We start from the raw sequence: 25,253 nt of genomic DNA, 5'->3' as shown, positions 1-25,253 counted from the left end.
ATCAGCACCAACACTGGACTGTTAATGACTGGAAACATGTTGCCTATTTTGTTTCAAATTTCATCGAGTGGATTGGCGTGTATGGGTATGGAGACAACCTCATGAATCCATGGACACTGTATGTCAGTAGAGGACTGTTCAAGTTGGTGGAGGCATGTGGGGCATGTGCAGTTGGAGAGATATGGGGCCCCTGTGATGTCTAGATACAACTCTCACAGGTGACACATACATAAGCATCCTCTCTGATCACCTGCATCCGTTCATGCCCATTGTGCATTACAATGGACTTGGGCAATTCCAGCAGGACAGTGCAACACCCCACACATCCAGAATTGCTACAAAATGCCCAGGAACACTCTTCTGAGTTTAAACGCTTTCTCTGGCCACAAACCCCCCCCCCCCCCCCCCCCCCCCCCCCCCCCGCCCCAGACGTGAACATTACTGAGCATTTCTTGGATGCCTTGCAACGTGCTACTCAGAAGAGATCTCCTCCCCCTCATACGACATTAGTCAAGGCCATGCCACATCATGTTGTGGCATTTCTGCATGCTTGTGGGGCCCTACATGATAGGCAAGTGTATCAGTTTCTTTGGCTCTTCAGTATATAATTAAGGTGAGGATGGCCAGACAGCTCTTAAGTGCATATGCACAACAAACTCAGACTCTTACAGGAATCAGTGAAATTCTGCAGTTATTGAGGATAAGGGGCAAGGGGCACTACGTTTGTAGTGTGTGGGTAAGTTGAGAATTTGGGTGTGATGGGAGGCATGGTAGGGAAGTCTATGCAGTTATAACGATCAATACATCTGGATGGCTCAATAGTCAGAGCAACTGCCTACTAAGCAGAAGATCCAGGTTCAAATTCTAGTCTGACACAAATTTTCAACTTCCCTGTTGATTTAAATCAATGCCCACTCACTGCCAACTTATGTAATTCCTTTGTGTATGAATTCATTGTGTCACAGCCAATACTTCCATTCCTCAGAAGGCCAGTTACCAGTACTTCACGTGGCCCATATTGTGCATTGACACAGATTATTCATGCATGACAGAGTTCATGCATATTGTAAATAAAATTTTGGACATTTATGAAACAGTCCTATACATGTGAAGCAAATATCTTGGACAAGGTACTCCTGTCACATAGCTAATGACATTTCATTTCTTAGTTCACGGTAGTGATAAGTAAGGACATAGACAATATTAGTACTAGAATGTATTTAAAAAGTTCTTGTACATAAACTGGAGCAATTTTTCAGTTTAAAGTGAATATATTTGAGATTTGCTATTTATATTCAATATCCCAAGGAATTGACAGACAAGTTAGTTAAGATATTGTAGGAAAGTTCTGGTAGAAATTAAATAATTTAAGAATAAAGGTGGCTGCTCACCAAATATGGAAGGTGTAGAGTTGTTGACAGGCACACAGGAAAGAAAATGAAAACTTAATAGAATTTGGAATAAATCCTTCCTCTAACTAGGGTACATAAACATGCATACACACACACACACATACACACACACACACACACACACACACACACACACACACACACACACGCAACACACGCCAGGGCCACTACATGGTGCTGGCTAGACACACAATGCTCAGCAGGTGGATTGATGGTGTGGGGATTGTATCAGGTGGTGTGGGTGGAGGCAAGAAGAGGCAGAAAGAAGGATTTGGGGTGAGTAGCTAGCAACTCAGAGAGAGGCAGCCAGTTTGCTGGTTGGGAATACGACATGAAGGTGTGGCAGGTGCACGGGCTAGGCATATGATGCACGGGTATCAGCACTGGTAGGGAATGGCACATGATGAAGGTGACAAGGAGACATGAAGTGAGAGGGGCTGACAGGACAGAGGAAGGGGAATCTGTTATGTGGACGGTGTGAAGACAGTGGGATAATGGAGACTGAGGCCAGGAGACTTACAGGTGCGAAGAATTTGTTGCAAGGATAACTCCCTTCTATGTAGTTCACAAAAACTGGTGATAGAGGGAAGGAGCCAGATGTGCTCGGTTGCATGTTGTGCCACAGTGTGGTCAAATTTGTTCTTAGTCACAGTTTGGCAGTGCCTATTCACTCTGGTGGACAGCTGGTTGTTACCATACCAATACAAAAAGCTATGTGTTGGTTTCAGCAGAGCTGGTAAATGACACAGCTGCTTTCACTGGCGGGTAGAGGTGCCTATGACTGGACTGGAGTAGGAAGTACTGGGAGAGTGGGTTAGGCAGGTCTTGGACCTGGATCTACCACCGGGATATGATCCCTGTGGCAAGCAGTTGGGATTGGCAGTGGCTTAGGCATAGACTAGGATGTTGTTTAGGTTGGGTGGGCAACACAATACCACTTTAGGAGGGGTGGGAAGTGTCTTGGGAAAGATGGCCCTCGTTTCACAGCATGATGATAGATAATAAAAACCCTGGATCGGATCTGATTCTTGGGGGTGGTGGATGGATTAGCAATGTGTGAGGATACAGCGTAGAAAATTTACTTGTGGACCAGGTTTATGGGGTAGTGACTGATTATTAAGGTCCTCACCTGGGAAAGGGAGTTCTTGTCATTGCAGATACGCTGTGCATGGGTGGTCAGGCAACGCAGGAGGGATCTTTTTGGTGTGGGAGGGTTTAAAGCTGATAAAATGCAGACCTACATCTACATCTACATCTACATCTACATTTATACTCCGCAAGCCACCCAATGGTGTGTGGCAGAGGGCACTTTACGTGCCACTGTCATTACCTCCCTTTTCTGTTCCAGTCGTGTATGGTTCGCGGGAAGAACGACTGTCTGAAAGCCTCCGTGCATGCTCGAATCTCTCTAATTTTACAATCGTGATCTCCTCGCGAGGTATAAGTAGGGGGAAGCAATACATTCGATACCTCATCCAGAAACGCACCCTCTCAAAACCTGGCAAGCAAGCTACACTGTGATGCAGAGCGCCTCTCTTGCAGCGTCTGCCACTTGAGTTTGCTAAACATCTCCGTAACGCTATCACGGTTACCAAATAACCCTGTGATGAAATGTGCCGCTCTTCTTTGCATCTTCTCTGGTACAGATCCCACACTGATGAGCCATATTCAAGTATAGGTCGAACGAGTGTTTTGTAAGCCACCTCCTTTGTTGATGGACTACATTTTCTAAGGACTCTCCCAATGAATCTCAACCTGGCACCTGCCTTACCAACAATTAATTTTATATGATCATTCCACTTCAAATCATTCCGCACGCATACTCCAAGATATTTTACAGAAGTAACTGCTACCAGTGTTTGTTCCGCTATCAAATAATCATACAATAAAGGATCCTTCTTTCTATGTATTCGCAATACATTACATTTGTCTATGTTAAGGGTCAGTTGCCACTCCCTGCACCAAGTGCCTATCCACTGCAGATCTTCCTGCATTTTGCTACAATTTTCTAATGTTGCAACTTCTCTGTATACTACAGCATCATCCGCGAAAAGCCGCATGGAACTTCCGACACTATCTACTAAGTCATTTATATATATTGTGAAAAGCAATGGTCCCATAACACTCCCCTGTGGCACGCCAGATGTTACTTTAACGTCTGTAGACGTCTCTCCATTGATAACAACATGCTGTGTTCTGTTTGCTAAAAACTCTTCAATCCAGCCACACAGCTGGTCTGATATTCTGTAGGCTCTTATTTTGTTTATCAGGCGACAGTGTGGAACTGTATCGAACGCCTTCCGGAAGTCAAGGAAAATGGCATCTACCTGGGTGCCTGTACCTAATATTTTCTAGGTCTCATGAACAAATAAAGCGAGTTGGATCATACACGATCGCCGTTTCTGGAATCCATGTTGATTCCTACAGAGTAGGAAGGCAGGAGACGAGATACTGGCAGAAGTAAAGCTGTGAGTACCGGGTGTGAGTCGTGCTTTGGTAGCTCAGATGGTAGAGCACTTGCCCGCGAAAGGCAAAGGTCCCGAGTTCGAGTCTCGGTTGGGCACACAGTTTTAATCTGCCAGGAAGTTTCCTACAGAGTAGATTCTGGGTTTCCAAAAACGATATGATACTCGAGCGAAAAACATGTTCTAAAATTCTACAACAGATCAACGTCAGAGATATAGGTCTATAGTTTTGCACATCTGCTCGACAACCATTCTTGAAGACTGGGACCACCTGTACTCTTTTCCAATCATTTGGAACCTTCCGTTCCTCTAGAGACTTGCGGTACACGGCTGTTAGAAGGGGGGCAATTTCTTTCCTATTGGTGGTTAGTGGATTTAATGTGAACAGAGGTGTGGAGGGATTCATCAGAGAGATTGAGCTCTAAATGCAGGCGGGCGGCATGTTGGGTTGAGGAGGACCAGGTAACACATATGGGAGAGAAGATGTTGAGGTTGTGGAGGAATGAGGATATGGTCCAGATCATGAAGATAACATCAATGAATCTGAATCAGACAAGGAGTTTAGGGTTTTGGGAGATTAGGAAAGTTCCCTCTGAGTGACTCACAAATTGGTTGACAAAGTAGGTTGACATAAGACGGTGCCAACCCAATGCCCATGGTGTGCTGTGGATTTCTTTATGTACCTTGCCCTCAAAGGAGAAGAACTAATGTGTCAGTATATGGGTGGTAATGTGTATGAGGAATGAGGTGGTGGGTTTGAAGACTGAAGGACCTTAGAAGAGGTAGTGTATGATAGTGGCAAGGTCATGGGCTTGAAGGATGTTGGAGTATAGGGAGATGGCTTCAACAGTGATGAGTAAGAATTGAGGAGGTAAAGGAGTGGGGATGGTGGACAGTGAAGGAAGTGTTTAGTACCTTAGATGTGCATATACAAATTTTCTGGAGCCCCAAAGATTATAATACAACAGTCTAAAATGCTATGTTAGTGTTATCGTTTTAATCACTTTGCTTATCATAGATGCAAAGACAATACATATCAGTCTCCCCAACTCCACACCCTTGAAACATTGCTCTGCAAACAACATGCAGAGATGCTGTTTAAGCAAACTTGTTAATAAAAAAAAGGGAGGGAGAGAGACAGGGAGGGGGAGGGGGGGGGGGGGGGGGAAGAGAGAGAGAGAGAGAGAGAGAGAGAGATTGGGGGGGGGGGAGGGACATAGGGATGGCATGATGGGGAGGGGGGGGGGGAAGGGACAGAGAGAAAGGGGGGGGGGGGTCGAGATATCTGTTAATGAATATACTCACAAGTGCCACAACAACAGTGTACTGCGTAACTGGCACTGAGGGTTTGACTTTCGTAATGAATGGTGAATCCAAATCTGCAGCCCATGTGCCCACTTCTGTAGCAGTATTGTCACTCAAACTCACATTAAGAGCTGTCATATTAAATTGCATATGGCTATGTCCATTAGAAGACAATGTTATTTGACCATAAGCTCCTGAATTCTGCATTGAAATCTGAAAATTTAACAGGTAATTCATTGTAAGTTTCATACAGTGGGTTGCATACAACTTTGTGTTCATAAAAACATAACAAAATTGAAACAACTCCCATGAATCAGTGTTCTGTTTGTAAATGTTGAAACTGTTAAATGTTTCAGAGGTGATATAACATCAAACAGTACCTCTAGACACTAGGTTGACTTGGGTGTTGTTAAATCTCCAACAGAAATTTTTGTTGTAGATGCTTAAATGACACACACATAATGAGGTGCGATCCAAAATTTTCAGGACTGGTGCTGCCATCTGTTGAAAACCTTACCTTTGGATAATGGTTACCATCACCCTCGAAGTAGTTCCCATCTACATGTACACAACGGTCACAGCACTTCTGCCACTGGTCAAATGTTTTCTGGAAGTCCTGTTCTTTGAGGGTGTTCATAACCACCAGCGACGCTTCTTGAATCCTCTCTAGAGTGTTGAACTGATGGCCTTTCAACCTGAGTTTCAGTTTTGGGAATAGTACAAAGTCGCAACATGCCAAATTTGGCAAGTACAGTGGGTGGGGTACAACCACCATGTTGTTTTTTGACCAAAAGGTCCTGGTGAGCATGGACATATGACAGGGCACGTTTTCATGATGCAGCAGCCAGTTCCCTTGACGCCAAAGCTGGGGCCATCATTGATGCACGTTTTCATGGACCATTGTGAAACATCACAGCAGTATACAGAAATCCCTGTTTGGTTGGATGCGATGAATTCTTTATGCACAATTCCCTTGGTATCAAAGAAAACGATGATCATGCTCTTCACTTTGCTCTTCATCTGTCTTGCTTTTCTGGGTCTTGGAGAGCCAGGGCTCTTCCACTAGGACGATTGTTGCTTTGTCTCTGGAGCATAACCATAAATCCAGCTCTTGTCACCGGTGATAACCTGTGAGAAGAAGGTTGGCTCATCAGATGCAGTGTGACGAAGGTCTGTGCACACTTCAACACACTGTGCCTTCTGATCAGCAGTCAAGATCCTTGGCACAAATTTTGCGGCGACATGCTGCACGCCCATTTCATCAGTCAACATTCGTTGACATGTCCCATAACCAATAGCCAATTCATCTGCAAGGTCTTGAATGGTTCAACATCGATCCGTGATCCGCATGAACCAATTGTTGAAGTTTGTCAATAATGTCTGGCATTGTGTGGCTAACGGGCCTTTCAGTGTGAGGATCATCCTCGACGTCTGTACGGCTGGCCCCAAACCGAGCATGCCACTCGAAAACATGCTCTGTTACCCAAACACTTGTTGAATCATTGCAATGGTCTCTGTAGCACTTTTCCCAAGATTCACACAGAATTTGATACACACATGCTGTTCTGTTCATGGATCCATCATAAAATCACCACACACCACACAGAGAATTACAGAAATCATTGTGGACATGCAACACGTCCACCCCCCCCCCCCCCCCCCCCCAGCTGAATGCCATTCCACACACTGACTCATCAGATATGCAGCTCTCACTACCTTGCAGTGCAAAGATCTACTAGTCATACTTTCCAGATGGCAGCACCAGTCCCGAAAATTTTGGATTCCACCTCATATTTACTTTCAGAGAAAAATGTCGGAGAAAATTTATGGAATTATTGCCCTTGCAAGAATGAAACCTGTTATTATTCATTGAGAAACATGATCATGGTGCTTTTAATCTAAGCCACATATGATACAGTACTTATATAACAATAAGTATCACATATGCATTCAAAAACAAAGTACATTCTCCAGAAATAAATTGCAGTAGTCACTTTGATTAGATCACCAAACCATATAAACATGGTGTTATTACTTTGAAATCATATTTTTCATCACACTGTTACATCATGAAATTCTTTATAAACAAATTCTGAGAATTGCACTGTATTTGTACATATATACATGAAGATGAATGTAATAATATACTACAAATGGCCTCCATGATTAATGAACTATGCAACAAAAATGGATGACATAAATGGAATCATATTATAGAATGATCAAATGTGACATAATAAAAATGTGTGTCACATCTGGACTCAAACACAGATCCCAGCTGTACAAGCACATCTCATGGACTAATCTGAAATTTCAACTTGACTCTAGTCCCTCTCCGTACCTTCTAAACTTCGTAGGCTTCCTTCCACAATGCTGTAGAACTAGCAGCCCTGGAAGAAAGAATATAGCAGAGGCTTTGACCCAAGTACACTCTGTTGAATCTTACTTATGTGGCATATTTTTTCTCCAGTGAGGCATGTATTGTGTTGAGCAATAAGTTAAAGGTGTGTGTTAAACTGAGAATGAACTTGGATCCCAGCCATTTGCAAACCTTTCATTTCCATTTGTGGTAACTGAGTACATTTTAAGTACTGCTACTGGCTCGAAGCTTCAAATTGCCACTAGCTTCTTCCACACCTTCTAAACTACAAACAGAATACACTCATCAGGTGTATAAATTGTTTGGTTCTATCCTGCTACATTATGGTATCTTGTTTATAGACAAAACATGCTGTAAAAACTTGAGAGCATGTTTGGTGTTTAGCACACAGGGTAAAATAAATAAAATGCCTCAAATGCAGTTTTCCAAACGGTATACATCACCATGCAAGCTTCCTATTACAGACAGTTCTGCACATTTTTCACTTTCTTAAAAAATTGCAAAATTAAAGAGAAAATTAATTGAAATAAACAAGAAAACACTGTAAGATGCAAAGAGGGACCCTGCATCTGAAACCAATTTGGTGTAGCAAAATGATCAATCAGTCATTGGTTGTTGTCATTAATGTATTTCCAACTGATTATCAGTATCATTGTTTCTTGTGAAGATATAAATAAATATATAGCTACAAAAATGGAGTGAATGCAATAGTTTAAACATTATGTCCTGTTTTCATCATTTTCACCAACAATGTGATAAGGGTAAATAAATTAACCTCAAATATCATCTCAAAAACAAGTAGCACACTATTGTGTCAAAAAATAAGACAGCCATGAAAAGAATGAAGAATAAAGATAAATGTCAAGCAAGCACTATATATGATTCCCAGGATGTCTCTATTAACTGGAATTTTGCAATCTTTGTAGGAAATTGAACATCACTGCTTCAGTTTGGCATGTGATTCAAAGACAACAGAAAGCAATGAATTAGCTTGGTAATTTATCAGACACTTTCTCACTTTTGTTGTGAGCACAGGGTTAATTCTTGAGGAAAATGTAAAAATTGTTACTGGTGATTTTAGAAGACATTTTGACGAACTGATGCCTTCTGATCTAAATGTATATGACAATGCCGTAACTTTATTTATCTGAAAGTTTAGCTGTTGGTAAAATATTTGCAAGAACATTGGTAAACCAATTTGTTACATATCTTTCAGTTCTTAGAAACCTACTGATTTAATATTAAATGGTTACAAGTAAAATATTTTCCATCAGGTTACATAATTAGATTAATGGTTTCATGAAGCAAACATGCAATATAGTATTATCAGGAAAGAAACAAATACAAATTATACACCTGAAACAAGGGTGGAATGATGTCAATCAGTTAATGAATGTGCACAAATACAATACACAGCAAAAGCCTACACATTATATATGTAAGCTCATCTTATGACCCACATGACACTGAAAATGATTAATGAGACACACACTGATTTTTCCAAGAAGCTTAAAGATCTTTAAAGCTTAGGCACTTACTATGCAAGTATACAATGTAGTTTTAAAATTGAGATCAGCCACATCTAGTTAAAGATAAAATCAAAGTAGAAAGATCATTCTGAGTGTAGATGAACAAAGTAGTTTTATGGAATTGACATAATCAAATTATCTGTTTTATCGCTAACTACCAAGTCCACTGCATACTCACCTCATATTTAGTTGCTATTTATTTCTGGCTGGAGTCCTCTCACCATTGGACTGAGAATGGGTGGATATGACTTTGGCTGCACACCAACGAGCCAATTTAAGCAGGACTAAGGCGAAACAGGCCGATAAATGTGAGCGGCTTAACTGTGACTGGGTCCAACGGCATTCAGCACACTGTTATCAACTTCTCTGACAGGAAACTTGATGACACTACCAGCTCGGCTCTCAGTAAAGGATTGAACTTCGCCCCAGCTCCACGTAAGTTACCTGTGGTTGAGATTATTAGTGGAATGGAACGAGCAGTTCATCATCTTCCTCAAGAAGCAGCGGATGGCGTAAGGCTTACTACTAGCTGGATTTTAGTGACATCCAAGCCGCCTAAGTCAAATATCAGCAGAGAGGAGAGACAAGGACTGAAATTGTTGCAGAAGGATGAAGACCTAGTTGTTTTACCTGCTGCCAAGGGGAACGCCATGGTAATCCTCAATGCTACAGATTACCACAAGAAAGTTGGATTGTTACTGGAGGATAGCACATATCGGATTCTCAGACAGGATACCACATCAGCGCTCAGCAGGAAGATAAGGGAGCTACTAAAAAACTCTGGCCTCTCTGACAAACTGATGAAAAACTTATGACCGAGAGCACCTAGGCCACCAAGATTGTGTGGTTGGCCAAAGGTTCAAAAGAAGAACATCCAGTTGAGACCAATTGTTAGCACTATTGGATCTCCTACGAACAGGCTTGCAAAACACTTAACTAAATTGTTGGCGCCTATAGTTGGTCACTGCCCACATCATATTAAGAATTCAAAAATGTTTGTTGATATCATAAAACAGATGAAGATAGGCCCAAACGATATCATGGTCAGCCTCGATGTGGTTTCTCTGTTTACTAAAGTACCTGTGGATGACACATTACAACTGTTGGCTGCTCATTATTCCTCAGAAATTTTGAATTTGTTCTGGCATACCTCGATGACCAATTACTTTTATACAGTGGAAATTATTATGAAATGATGGATGGAACAGCCATGAGTTCGCTACTATCACCAGAAATAGCGAATTTTTCATGGAGGATTTTGAAGAACGAGCGTTGAGCAGTGCTCACCTCTGCCCATCATGCTTCTATAGATACGTCAACGAGACTTTTTTAATCTGGCCACATAGCAGTGACACACTGCAGCAGTTCGTCAAACATTTGAATGGTGTACATCCAAACATAAAATTTACAAGGGAGGTAGAGAAGGAAGGGAAGTTACCTTTTTTAGATGTGTTGGTGGAGCGAGAACCGGATGGACGACTGGGCCATTCTGTGTACAGGAAGCCAACACATACAGACTTATATCTGCATTGCCACAGCTTCCATCATCCGTCTCAGAAGAGAGCTATGCTGAATACTTTACTACACAGAGCCAAGACTATTTCCGACAAGGACCACCTCGGTCCCAAGATAAACCATTTGATGACTGTTTTCAAGAGTAATGGTTATTCTGCCAGAGAAATTAAATCAGTATTGTCCAAGAAAGTAAGACACGATGCCGTCCATAAACAAGAAGAGGAGCAACACATAGCGTGGCTTCCATTTTGTGGTGCTACAACAAGAAAGATAGGCAGAGTCCTAAAGAGGCAAGGAATAAAACCAGTTTTCTGACCACCTAGGAAAATTAAGGAAATGTTGAGACCAGTCAAAGATAGTCTCAGCTTAAGGGTGCCGGGAATTTATAGCATTCCTTGCGAATGCGGCAAAAATTATGTGGGCCAATCTGTAAGAACCATTGGCGACCATTGCATCGAGCACCAGTGCCACCTGAAATACAGGTATTTGCAAAAATCAGAGGTGGCTGAGCAAAGCCTGCTTAACAAGCATAAGATTTTATTTGAAGAAACGGGAGTAATAACCCACGCATCAAATTACTGGGACTCTGTGATTCGGGGAGCAGTCAAAATTAGACTTAGAGATAATAACTTCAGCAGAGACAATGGCTATGCACTTAGCAACACCTGAAAGAGTGCACTGGATAAAGAAAAATCACAGAGGAAAACTTCCTGCACTTTACCTCCTGATTCAAAGGATGGCACTGCAAGCAACGTGGGATAGAAACTACATCTATGGAAGTAGAGGGCACCACTTCACTACGTGCCATATCGCTGTTGCTACGACATATTCTAGCCAATCAGAAGCTGTCCTTTGCATACAAAAGTGGGAGCCTCGCTAATTTACGACAGTTAGTTTTAGCCCTGACGACGACCATGGAAGTAGTGGTCAAAAGCTTGGAGTTTTATCCTGAATTGACGTGGCATGTACACCGAGAGATTTTTATTCAAGAATTACGTCGCTAAAGACTTCGTAGCCATATAATTTCTATCATGTTATTAAGTTGAACATGTACAAAAGCCATTACTGTGTTGGTCAAATGAAAAGAAAATGAAAATATGTAAATAAATAAATACAGTTTTGGTTGAAATTTTACATTATTCTTGTAAAATATTATTTCCCTATCCTCACATTTGTGCTGAACTGCTTTTCACTGGTGAAATGTGTTGCTACTGACAAAGGTGGATAAATCATCTGTTGCATATTACTGAGCTCATTAATTTGAAACCTTGATCATGGCTGTATCTTCTTTGGTTAAATTGTCAATTATTTTAAAAGATTTGTCCATTATCTTGTACATCATCCCAATGAATCACAGTTATTTTACTGCAGACCGATAGGTACATGGTATCAAAAGTTTTGTGTGTTGCTTTCTATAAAACTGTGTATCATGCACCTGCATAACATGTATGGTTCCCCTGATATGAACATATATTAATATTACAGATGTCTCTCAGACAACGGTACATTTATGTATATTGTACAACCTCTGCTGGTGGCCATGAAAATGTGGGACAGTGACTGACCACCTCACTGCCACTCATTGCACAGCCCATGTACAGACGTTAGTCACACACTGAGCCACACCCATTTTAGTTTGCACATTCTATGTGTAACAACACATGCCTTTTCAGCCACCATATTAAGACTGATTCTTCACTCCTCTTGCTTCTTCTAAAACAAAACTTCTTTTCTCCTAACCTAATTTCAATTTTACCTTCCATTTATTTTATAGTACTCCTGTGAGTTTTTGACACTAGAGTGATTTTGCAGTAATTTTCATATCTATCCATTTCTGTTTTTACCAGAACCACAGCAAATACTTATAGATCTCATAATGAAATTTTCCCCAAGACATTTAAGCCTCATCCATCTCTTTGATAATGAAGGAAGCTGAAGAATGAATTTAAATATGTGCCACAGCCAGGACTCAAACCAAGGGGTTCTTGCTTACTAGGCACAGATGCTGACCATTAAACCACTATAGTACTATCGTCAACATTGCTGCATGAACTACCCAAGTTGAATGCCCTCCCAACACAAACTTCCTATCTTAAACTTATTTTTCCCCTAAATTGTCACTATTGCCAGGGCTCTCACAAACTTCAGTTCATATCTTCAACTTATTTTCCCCCTAAATTGTCAATTTTTTTCTTCTGTGGTTGCAACATTCATCACCCCCTTGCATGTATGTTCTCCATATGATACATAGGTGTGCAGGCAATAAACACTGCACAAGTGTTGTAATGTTTAGAGAAGGTATTTGTTCTACACCTGCATGACACATAAGCTCCGGTCACAGTGTACTGCCTGTCATGATACATAGCAGTTCACTACATGGGCTTGGTGGCGTGTCAAGTAGTCCCCTGTTTGATGTGTTGGGTGTATACAACATTGCACATAGGGTTTCCAATTAGAAGTTATGAAATACTGGTCTGTCCTACCCTTGCAGCACGGAGATGGGGTCCCATTGGCCATTGGATATTCAAGGGCCATTGAGTATTATATCATAAATTATGACTGTGTACCCATTTCTGTTTCTCCAATTACTGTACCATCTGTGGGGGAAACAAGGAAAATACTTCAGACAAAATGTATGAAGATTTTGCAGTAGAATTGTAATCTGCAAAAGATTTCAAATACCCTCACACAGGATGGGATGGCATGTCAAGTATGGTATTGCTGGATGTTCCCCTCCAAGACAAACAAATTGGAATGATCACTTCTTTGATCTGATATATAGTCTTTAAGATATTTCAATGTCTTCAGTTGCAAGGAACACCCTATATATTCTTGCAGTTCACTTTCAACATTTTTACATGTTTATCATTACTTACTAATTCCTGTATCTCATCTGTCACCCATGTCTGTCCCTTTCCTGCCTTTTTCAATATCTAGTACCTTTCCTATTGCATTTACTGAGCTGCTGAACACTTCTTTTAAGACTGTGGTGACAACGACAATGCGACTGACCACCAAAAGGAAGGCTATTGCATAAAGTGTATTATCTCTTCTGTTTTATATTCTTTGAATATTGGAGTATGGATGCTCTATTGTGCAAATAGCCCTTGTATGGTGTTTTCTAAATCAGTGTATTTAGTGAGTAACACAAGTGCTTCAGTTTCTATATTGTTGCACCTGTACGTCATATGAATAGTATACATCAAGTATCCACAAGTTGTGCCCCTGAGCCAAACAGTTTAATTTCTATGTGCATACTGATACTTAATGCTCACCACTGTGAAGTCCATCATCCCTGTTAAAGAAGAGCCTCATACCTCACAACAGAGATCAACTCCACTGTCAGCTCCAGCCATCGACAATAGTATTCGCATGGGAATAAGGAATATAAAAATTCCACCTTTCTGGCCAACCAATGCACAATTATGGTTAAGGCAAATCATCACCAATTTTCACTTCCATGGTGTTGATTCTGACGTGGAGAAATTTACTATTGTGGTTTTGCAACTGGACCTTACAGTTAGTGAACAGCTGGCAGGTGTGTTTGGCAAAGAATCTTTTGCTGTTCTTCAGGATGCTATCTTGGAATATTTTCTGAAATCATGCTTACAAAAAGTTATGGAAAGTGATGCAATAACTTGTACTTTCTCCTCACAAGTGCTCTGCTCACCATGCGCATTGGTGGAACAAGGCCTGCTAGCTGGACAGTCACCAAAGCTTTTTTGGTTCCGACATTAGCTTCCACATGTTTTGACAATACTGTCAGCTTTCTCTGACCTTCCCACTGATGAACAAGCAAAAAAAGTAGACTTTGTGGTGATTAGTTATGCAGATCCAAATTTGTGTTAAGTGAAGTATGAGATTATGATGGGCAGCCCCGAACAAGCACTGCAGCCTCACTTGTTTCAAGGGGCACTGCCTCTCCGCAAACGCGTACTCTGGTGCCGGAGCCATCAGTGAGTTGTCTCATCACTGAACTTGCCCGCCTTAATGCTTGGCTGCAGCAACATGATGATGCTATTTGCCCACCTTCTAATGACAGCTGAGTATGCAGGTGGTGCTGGTTTCATAAACGTTTTGGAAAAGTAGCTTGGCATTGCACCAAATGATGTGTGTAACCAAACTTCCTGGATGAGTGTCAGTAGGTGCACATACTCATCAAGATCAGTTAAAGCACTTGCAAGTCACACACTTGTAAGCTTTTTTTGTTCTGACATTTTCTTCCACATGTTTTGACAATACTGTCAGCTTTTTCTGACCTTCCCACAATGACAGGATCACACAGACTTTTTGTAATGGATAGGTGCACTGGAGACACTTTCCTAGTGCATTCAGGATCTGAAATTAATCCTGAGTCACATACTGTGTGCCATTACAGTGCACAACTACCTATTTCCACAGCACTTAAGGGCTCCCACATTGCTACATTTGGAACAATGTGATTGTAATCGTTTCATAGCTTCTGTTACTGCTTATAACTAGACACCAGTGCCTACAAGCTTTAATTTGTACGCTAAAGCACTGAAGATGATCATTATGTGATCAAAAATTGATTTTGCTGTTAATAAATCATCATGATTATGGCCAATTCTGACCTTCTAATTTTATCTAAGCTTAAATTAGCTATTTCGCTTATTAATGAAAGTGCTATTATTGTGCGACAGCAATATTTTATGTTTTATTCTTTTAATGTCAGTTTAGGATTTATTTAAATATTTTCAGTCTTACTATAATTTCAGTCTTTTCAGAGCTATATATTAACAGCTCTGTAATAGTCTATGAGCATGGTTATTACTGTAAATTAAATTAGCTTTCTACGAAAATACCACGTATGTTTATGCTTTGTTTCTTTTTTCAAAGCCAAAAAAATGTGTCAGGCTTGTCGAGTTTCCCGAAGTGTCGAGTTATCAAGAGTCCAGTTTTTGGGGTTCTAATGTTGATCATATGACTCTAAAATGCTTAAAAAAACTTTAAAACTCACTATTTTTCATCTAAAATTTAGAAAATTTCCCAGGGCGAGACCACCAGTGCGCCCCCCCCCCCCCCCCCCCCCCTCCCAATACTGTTAATTGTCGGTGCCACTGTGTATGACGTTACCTTACTTTTCCAGAATTCCTTGTTACCACAGTAAATCAGCATTCTCTTTTTGTCTGTGGGTCCTGATGAGTAATGTCCACCTGTGATCTGATTGGTGAACCATTTTACCTTCAGAATATTTTACTTAGGATGAATCCATCACAACATTATCAACTTATAATTACATGTGCTGGGGAGGAATGGGTCCCCACTGATTTCCACGTCATATTACTGCTCCTGCTAAGTTCACCTTCTGCTATGCCTTTGGGCAACAATGCGTCTGATATAACAATCCTCTTGATTTACACCAGTCATAACTACTGGAGGAACTGTCACCATCCTCCAGGATAGACCTTTACTGTCTACCATCGATAACAGTGGGAATCACTGCTTCCACTCCATATGCCTTATCGGTCCCACCATCGCATGTGATATAACAATCCTCTTGATTTACACCAGTCATAACTACTGGATGAACTGTTACCTTCCTCCAAGATAGACCTTTACTGTCTACCATCCATAACAGTGGGAGCCACTGCTTTCACTCCATATGCCTTATCGGTCCCAACATTGCGTCTGATATAACAATCCTCTTGATTTACACCAGTCGTAGCTACTGGAGGAACTATTGCCTTCCTTCAAGACAGAGCTTCACTGACTACCATCCATAACAGAGGGAGCCACTGCTTCCGCTTTGTGTGCCTTATCGATGATTTCCAAGAGCATCTGCTTTGTACATTGTTCCAGTCTTCATCTTAGCACTGGCAAGAGTTGTAAGTGTCTATAATCATACTACTCTCATGTAGATAGGTGGTTCTTTTCTGTTTTTATCAAGTTGTTCTTTCTGTAGGATTATATAAACAGACTAAGTTTACATAACTATCAAAACAACACGGTATGTAGAACGCAAAAAAGGGCTAAATGATGCACTGTTTATGACATTAATACATCCAAAAGATTTATACATTTTAAACTGGAAGCATAATGGACAGATAGTGACAAAAGCACAATGTTGCATGAGCAGATACTTCTTCATCTATGAAAAGAACCCCAAACGCTTAAATTAATTGAAACTAGTCAGGAATTGATTAAGAAAGGCACCCAGATGCTGTATCAGGATAGGACAAAAACTGTGATGTCTCCCTTGACACAGAGTTAGATTCTTGGGTGACTTCCCTGATTAGATCCAACATTTCCACCAACTCTTTCCTCTATTTTAGTACGTGTGAAACAATTGGCTTCAAAAACTGTCAAATTTTTTTCCTGCTCCACAATGTTACACACAGAAGAATTTTTGTGGGTGCCAATGGCTCAAATTACATGTGGCTCACTATTTTAATATATTAGATATTTTCTGTTCATTTATATGTAGAAGAATGCTGGACCAAAATAGGTACCATTAAATTGTCTTAAGGACTTTGAATGTGGCTCCATCATAGATCGCTATAGGTGTTTGGAACCACTTACCATTTGCAAGAAAAGTATACCTGTTGGCAATTAATAATGGTATGTTAACTGTGATGAAGTAATACTATATAGTTATTTGTCATGGACGTGTATCATATATATGAAAAACTTGTGGTGTCAATAGGTCACATCGACCACATAAAGCATGATCTTTGAACTCTAACTGCTCTGACGAGCTACCATGTTAATGTTCCAGTCAGCCTTTGTACCTTGTACAGTGTAAACGTGTATCTTTCTTTGTTCTGAAATATATGTATGTATAGACATTCATGGGAACAGTATGTTGCGTATACAGTTATTCGTATTCCCGTTTCCCATATTGGTGACCCCAAAGTTTCTACATCTTCCGCGACTTCTGTGCTGGCTGTGTGAAATCAACAGTTTTACGTTCGATGCCATGGCTTCCTCACCCAACCTTTTATATGAGGATTTCTAGGCTCAGCTACAACTACCAGGCCACTCCAATCCCCTGCCAATGGTTGTTTCACCACTAACAGACGGTGATTCATGATCTCCTATGAAGTTAACCTCAAACTCTGCAGCTCTACAATGGCCAAGTGTGACACCATTACCTCAGACAATGGACTTAGGTTTCATGTTGCTGGACTGTGCATGCCAACAAGTGAAAGGTGAAGTGGACGATTTCCAGAATAGTGTAATGATCGATTGCTTGTGTAGTGTTCTAAGGTACCCAAATTTGCACATGTGCTCTGATCCTCTATGTACCACAACGTTGGTTACAGTAGTGCCGTATGCAATGCCACCATTCGTGCAAAAAGTACACGCAGTCAACTGCTATCAAGCAATGTCAGTTTTGCCTTCCTCACAATTTAATAATGGAAATTTTTATACACCACGTTCGCCAGGCTCAACCACCAGATCTGTCGCCCAGTTTCTCAACCACATGGGTTCGAGCACCCCCGATGGCGCTTTGCCATCCAGGAACGTTGTACCACAACAATGTGATTGCCAGCAGGATTCAGAAGCGATTTATGGTCCTACCACACAGGGTGCACAGAAGACTCCCGCTGTTGCCACACCAAGTACCAACCCCCCCCCCCCCCCCCTCACACATGGAATGCCCCAATTCCAACCATACAGCTGCTTGCTCCTTCTGCAGTACTGTCTGCGTCTGCCGCCCCAGCCTTCTGCGTCATTTCTGAGGTGGACAATTTAAGTACTGTGCCTTTAACTTACAGTCCAGCCTCACACACCACTCACCCATTTGTTCCCATAGTACCAACCGTGCCTGCTGCGTCGTGCTTCTGTGACTCATCAGGGACATTGCAACCCGCCATTGTTCGGGATGTGTTTGCTAGAAATACACCCACACCAGTAGTGCCAGGTTACAGGACAGCCTATCCTACCATGGGACAGCATGCCTTTCAAGATACGCTGAAGCCACTCTCGTCCCCCCCCCCCCCTCCCAGCCGTCTGCTGAAGCTACCTCCTTTATACAAGGATAACACTGTCTCATGGTTCCCGCATGTGGAGCATCTTTTCAAGTTACATGAGGTGACTGATGACAACACTAAATTTCTGTGTCTCGTCACGCACCTCCATGACCACTCAGATTAATTTGTGACCTCCTCCTTTCGCCACCACAGCCGCCAAAATACGAGTTCACCAAGAAGACAACACTGGACCGACTTGCCTGCTCACCACAGGAATTAATAATCAAGATCCTGTATGAGGAATACCTGGAGACCGCACTCCGTCACACCACTGGCTGGCACTACGCCACCTGTTTATCAGCCGTCTGCGGGCAGAGTCAGGGCTTGTTCTGCCTCCACACCAACTACTCCACTGGGCAGTACTCGTTTGCTCTCTCCTCTTTCTGAGCACTCAAGAATCACTCACGCACCATATGTCCCAGTTTACATTTCAGAACAGATCAACGAGGACAAACCTCCTCCACTGTCACAATCACCTCCACCACCACATCCGACTCATCCATACTGTTGGTACTACAAGATTTTCAGGGATGAGGCCAAGAAGTGCTGCTTACCTTGCCAGCACCCAAACGCTGACTACAGGATCTAAAAGACACCGAGTCCTGTGGGGAACTTCACAGACATCCTCGAACATTGCACTCTGTCCACTCGTCCTCTTGGCTGAGCGGTTGATTATTTGTGACCAACATTTCGTCGCAGTTAGTTTTCCTAGTCGACACAGGTGCTGAGATGTTCATCATACCCACATCACTGACTTCTCCTGTTTTTTCACTGATGAAGTTGCTCCTATGCACTGTCAACGAATCAATATTACAAACTGTCGGCTCTGTTAAGGTTATGGTGGATCTATCCCCTTCTCTACATTTCCTGTGGACTTTTTACACTGCCGACATTGACGAACCATTTCTCGGTATGGATTTCTTGTCCCATTACAAACTCTTCCCGAACATAGTCCAAGGTTCAGTGCCATACCAACCTTCTAACACTCAGATACCATGCTCAGGCACTTATGCTCGTCATTGCCCAATCTGTCGCCGAGTTATTCATCACTACGGATGCCGGCAACATCGCAGTCAGGGCAGTATTACAGCAACACAAAGGCAACATGGTCTCACCCCTTCATTTCTTCTCTAAAAAACTGTCTACAGCACAGAAGAAATATTCCGCTTTTGATAGAGAACTTCTGGTGATCTATGAATCCATCAAACACTTTGGCCCTGACATTGAGGGCTGTTCTTTCTTCATCCTTACTGACCACAAACTACTGATGGATGCCTTCTGCAATCCTCCTGAGGACCCTCCCCCTCGGCGTTTCCGCCACTTCGATCTGCTCTCTCAACTTATTAGGGACGTACGCTACATCAAAGGCACAGAAAACATCCCCGCTGATTTCTTTTTGTGGACCAATACTGTCCCACGCATCATTGATTTATCTGACTTCGCCTCTCTCCAGGCCTCTGCCGAGGAATCTCAAGCTCTCCTCACAGATCCTCAGGCATCGCTTGTATTTACCAAAGCCAAGTTCCCTGGCGTTTTGGATGAAGTGTGGTGCGACTCTTCTTCTGGCAGTCTTCGGCTGTTGCTCCCTCCCACATTGCGCCCACAAGTCTTTGATGTCTTGCATAACCTCGCCCACCCTGGTGTCCGCACCACCACACAACTCATCACTGAGCATTTTATTTGGAAAAATGTTAAGCAGGACTGTCAAGCCTGGGCAAGCAACTGCATTTCCTGACAACACAACAAAATCAGACGCCACACCTCTCCCCCCCCTTGGCAAGTTTGACATTCTGCAAGGACGTTTTCATCACATACATATTGACCTTATTAGCCCTCTGCCACTGTCAGAGGGTACAGATATATCCTCTCCACAATCAACCACATGTCTTGTTGGGTGGAAGCTGTTTCTTTACCCAACATCACAGCAGAAACCGTGGCCAAGGGATTCATCTCATCATGGATAGCTAACTTTGGTTGCCCGTCCACCATCACCACTGACCAGGGTCGACTGTTCGAGTCTGCACTTTTCACTATTCTATGTAACTTTTGTAGTATTAAAAAAATTCATACAACAGCCTACAACCTGCAAAGCAACAGTTTAGTGGAACGATGGCATTGCACCCTTACAACAGCACTCAAGTGCTATGACTGCCTCAGACCGTGCTTCCTTGGGTATTACTCGGTCTCCATTCAACCTTTAAACCTGACTTACAGGGAACTATCATCAAATTCATTTTTGGTGAGAACCTGGTTCTACCTGGGGAACTTATCCTGCCTCAAGCACCCGAGGATTTCCCCACCTCCCCAGACTTTGTTAGTAGAATGCACACCCACTTTAGACACACATGGCTACACTTGCCTGTCAGTCATTCTTCACTGGACACTTACGTGTCAACCGCACTCAACACATGCTCCCACATTACACTCTGTTAGACAACCCCTGAAACCACCATACCTCGGCCCCTTTGAAGCACTCGGAGGGGTGAGATGACGTTTGACATTATGGTTAAAGATTGCCCGCAGACTGTTTTGCTACATAGGCTGAAGCCTGCTTTCGTGGAATCCAATGCCACTCCTGCCATCCAGTCGGACCATCTGGTCGAATTTTCCATTGCCGAGCCCGATAATGAGTTAGCTCATCCCATGGTAGGGTCTTCTCCTTCTGATGATTCGTCACCGCAGTTCACGGATTTCCCAAGTGTGTCGTCATCAACCCCATGTGTAGGTTTTGATGACGGTTCATCTACTGCAGAGACTTGCTCTCCAACTTCCAACTTGCGCTGCAATGCACCACCTAACCGCATTGACGATGTGTCGACTGTCACTTTCGATGACCATGTGCTCATGCTCCTTCAGACACTGCAGACTCGACACTCAATGAGGAACTAGATGTCAAGATAGTGCATAGCCTGTCCCTCCCCCGAGAGTGCGATCCATCAAGAGTTCATGCATTCATCTCCTCGGATGGCTTCATCTGCATTAGGGGCGGGCACACTTGCATGCTGCACCCCTCCCCACACCTCTACTCCCGGGCCGACTGACACAGTGTCCGCCACCGCTGGCTGTCTGATTACAATATGGAACTGCAGCTCATCACCATGCCTTCGCACGCCACCCTGACTGAGATGGATCTTCCAGTCGTCCACCTGCCACCTTGCACTACTCACTCCAACACCGATGCCCACACGACCTCCCCTCAGGCCTCACAGGCCGTACTCCATACTGTGGAGCGGGGAGGGGGGGAGGGGGGGGGGGGGAGGGCGCGGAGGCAGGGGCCGTATGGCGTTGATAGGTCACATCGACCATGTAAAGCATGATCTTTGAACTCTAACTGCTCTGACGAGCTGCCATGTTAATGTTCCAGTCAGCCTTTGTACCTCGTACAGTGTACACGTGTAGCTTTCTTTGTGCTGAAATATATGTATGTATAGACACTTATGGGAGTAGTTTGTTGCATATACAGTTATCCGTATTCCCATTTCCCATAAACTCATACAGTCACTCTAAAATTGTAATGAGTTCTGGCATCATATGTGGAGATAGTTGATGGTTGGTTAATATCATAATATAACAAACACTGAGGATACAGGTAATTAGTTTGTGGATACATCAAATAATTCAATTACAGAAACTGGTACTACCTGCTGTAAAGTGTCCAAAAGATTCAGCTTTCTCACAGGAGGAATATTTTTATTTTCTTCATATTCTTCACAGGGAATGTACTCCATATCTGGCCAGCTTCCTTCACCCATCATTTGTCTGTCAAATTAGAATATTTATATTTTAAGAAAATACATTTCAGAAATTTTATGATACACAAAATGAAATAGGGGTAATGCAGGAGTAGGTTTACTAATGAATAATAAAACAGGAATGTGGGAAAACTATGATGGGCAGCATAGTGAATAAATTATCGTAGCCATGACCTTCCACAAATGTACAAGAACACATGCTGATTAACTCCATAGACAGATGAGAATGAAAAAGGGTATGATGAGATCCAGTACATGAGGAAAGACAGAGAATTAATTGTGCAATTCAGAAGTGGAAAAGGACAAGAAGTAAAAATGGTTGGAGAACATTGGTTTAGGAACAAGAGCAAAGTGGTGTAAAATTTTACAAAGAACATAATTTAAATAAATCCAAACACTTGGTTTAAGAATCATGAAACAATGTTGTATACACTGAAGAATCCTGTAGATACAAAAAATGCTTCATATAGAGTATACAGTAAGATACAGAACAGAGATTTAGAAATCAGGCTTCAAATAGTAAAACTTCGAAAGGAACAGATGTGAATTCTGACCATAATTTATTGGTTCAAAATGCAGACTAAAGCTTAAGAAATCAGAGAAAGGAAGGAAAATAAAGAGATGGGACCTGGATAAGTTGAAACAAGCACAGAATATTGATAGTTTGGAACAGAATATTAGACATGGTTCAGCTAAAATAGGGAAAAGGACTATAATTGAGAAAAATAAAGGATTACTTTGGAAGATGAAGTAGTGTGGCATCATTGGAAAAACTTGACAAAAAGACTAGAAGGAGCAGAAGTTCTTTGATAACTTTCAAAATATTAAATTTCATTGATGAAAGGGGTAAAAATGGAGCAAATGAAACAGAAAATTAGATTGACAAAAAGTGCAAAATGTCAGAGTAAGAGAGGCCAGAGGTGAAACACAGACCAGCAGCAGCAGCAGCAGTATATACTGATATTAAGTATGTTATCAGACTGATATGAAGTATAGCATAATTCCAAATCTTTGGAAAAAAGAGAAGCTGCTGTATGAAGATTAGAGTTATATAAAGTTTATGAGAATATTTTGAAGAAGAAGGTAAAGTAGATGAAGATTAGCTAGGTTATGAGATACTGCAATAAGAATTTGACAAACCATAGATAGACCAAAGTTGAAATGTGGTACCTGAAATAAACAACATTCCTTCATAATTATTAAGATCTTTGGGACAATCAGTCATGGGAAAAGTTTTATGTGTAACAATTAGGATATATGAAACAGGCAAAATACCATTGGACTTCAAGAAGAATGCAATAATGCCAAGACAGAAGATGCTAAGTATGTGTATTAGAGCGAACCATCAGTTTAATAAGGCCTGATTGTAAAATGCTAACATTAATTATCTACAGAAGAATAAAATAAATGAAACAATGGAAAACCCATGATAGAATGTCACAATATTATGAAAACGGAAGTTGGCACTCACCATATAGCAAAGATGCTGAGTCACAGATAGCACAACAAAAAGACTGTCACAACATAACACACACACACACACACACACACACACACACACAGAGAGAGAGAGAGAGAGAGAGAGAGAGAGAGAGAGAGAGAGAGAGAGAGAGAGAGAGACAGAGAGAGAGAGAGACAGAGAAAAAGATGCAAATGCAAAGAAAACTCTCACACACATGGATACAGCCTCTGGCAGCTGAATCCAGGATGGAATAACTCTTAGAAGCTGACCTTTGGGAATATCAGATTTGATTCTGGAGAAATAAACATATAAAGGAACACTGACCCTACACTCTGTCTTGTTAAAGAAAGGCAAAGTGGATTGGAATACACTATTTGGAATTTCAAAGTTAGAAGGAATAACATACACGAAGCAAAAAGTTACCTAGAAGTGTTACAGAAACCATATTGGAGTTTTAAGGATCAAAGGATGTCAAAGGGAGGCAGTACGAGATAAGAGTGAGGCAGGTTATAGCATACCCCAGTCCCCCCCCTCTTGCATGCGCCGTGGGTCCACAATGTTATTCAATCTATATCTTGTACAAGCAGCAAGTTTTACATTATGTTACTGTGATACGGCTTCAAAATAATCACTAAAGTTGTGATGGAAAAAATGTTATCAGATGACTGCTGACAAAAATAAATACTAACACATTATTCTGAGGGATTTAGATTATGAAATGAGATCCCGAGAGTGCTAAATAAGTTTTGTTTGTATGGGGCAGCAAACTAACTTGTAAAGATAAATTTTTTTCTTTTATTTTCTTGTGACAACAGTCACAAAAATGGAAAAAAAACTTGCCTGTGATAGATTAGTGTGGAGTGGAGAACTGCATCACATCTGTATTCTCACTGCCAACTACAACAACTAAAACAAAGCTATGTACACCACTAACAATACGATTAAACATGATTAGCAGTACAGTCAAAATATCAATTGTTTTACAGCTTTGAGGTATTAATTTGAAAGTACTGTTAGTGTCAGAATTCTTTGGCATCCTTTAATTAACTGTATATACTGTAGAATCAAGTATTAAAGACTCTGAACCCATACTTTGAAACTGGCACCTGTAATAAAAATGAAAAAGAAAAACTCTGTGGAATGTAATTCTTTGACCTGTAATAACTGCAGCTGAGAAATACACTCTTTGGATCATATAGCCTACACTTTGTAGGCACATGGGAGATTCATTTATTGAGCTTTAGTGACAAATGTCAAATTAAATAATTTTCTTTAAAAGATTTAAAAAGTAAACAAAGCTATCTTCATTAAGGTGTGGAAATTAAAATTAAAATTCTATTGCAAGAATACGGAGCAATATTTGCTAAATACTTTCAGAGGAGTATGATTTTACTGAATTTTACACAAGCAAGGAACGAAAATAGAATCCTTCTTAG

General features: G+C 41.5%; 1 protein-coding gene across 1 annotated transcript in view; it reads right to left on the bottom strand.

The window, feature by feature from the left end:
• LOC124544638 (ionotropic receptor 25a) overlaps positions 1–25,253 on the bottom strand; it is a 424,769-nt gene that overhangs the window by 251,548 nt on the left and 147,968 nt on the right. Inside the window, exons 8-9 of the mRNA XM_047123253.1 lie at positions 22,245–22,362; positions 5,183–5,395 (exon numbers count right to left, since the gene is read on the bottom strand). Of these exons, the coding sequence (XP_046979209.1) occupies positions 5,183–5,395; positions 22,245–22,362 (331 nt within the window). The remainder of the gene's footprint in view (positions 1–5,182; positions 5,396–22,244; positions 22,363–25,253) is intronic.

Source organism: Schistocerca americana, chromosome 1, assembly GCF_021461395.2.
Source record: "Schistocerca americana isolate TAMUIC-IGC-003095 chromosome 1, iqSchAmer2.1, whole genome shotgun sequence".
Lineage (NCBI taxonomy): Eukaryota > Metazoa > Arthropoda > Insecta > Orthoptera > Acrididae > Schistocerca > Schistocerca americana.
This window is presented reverse-complemented; position numbering and strand designations above follow the sequence as displayed.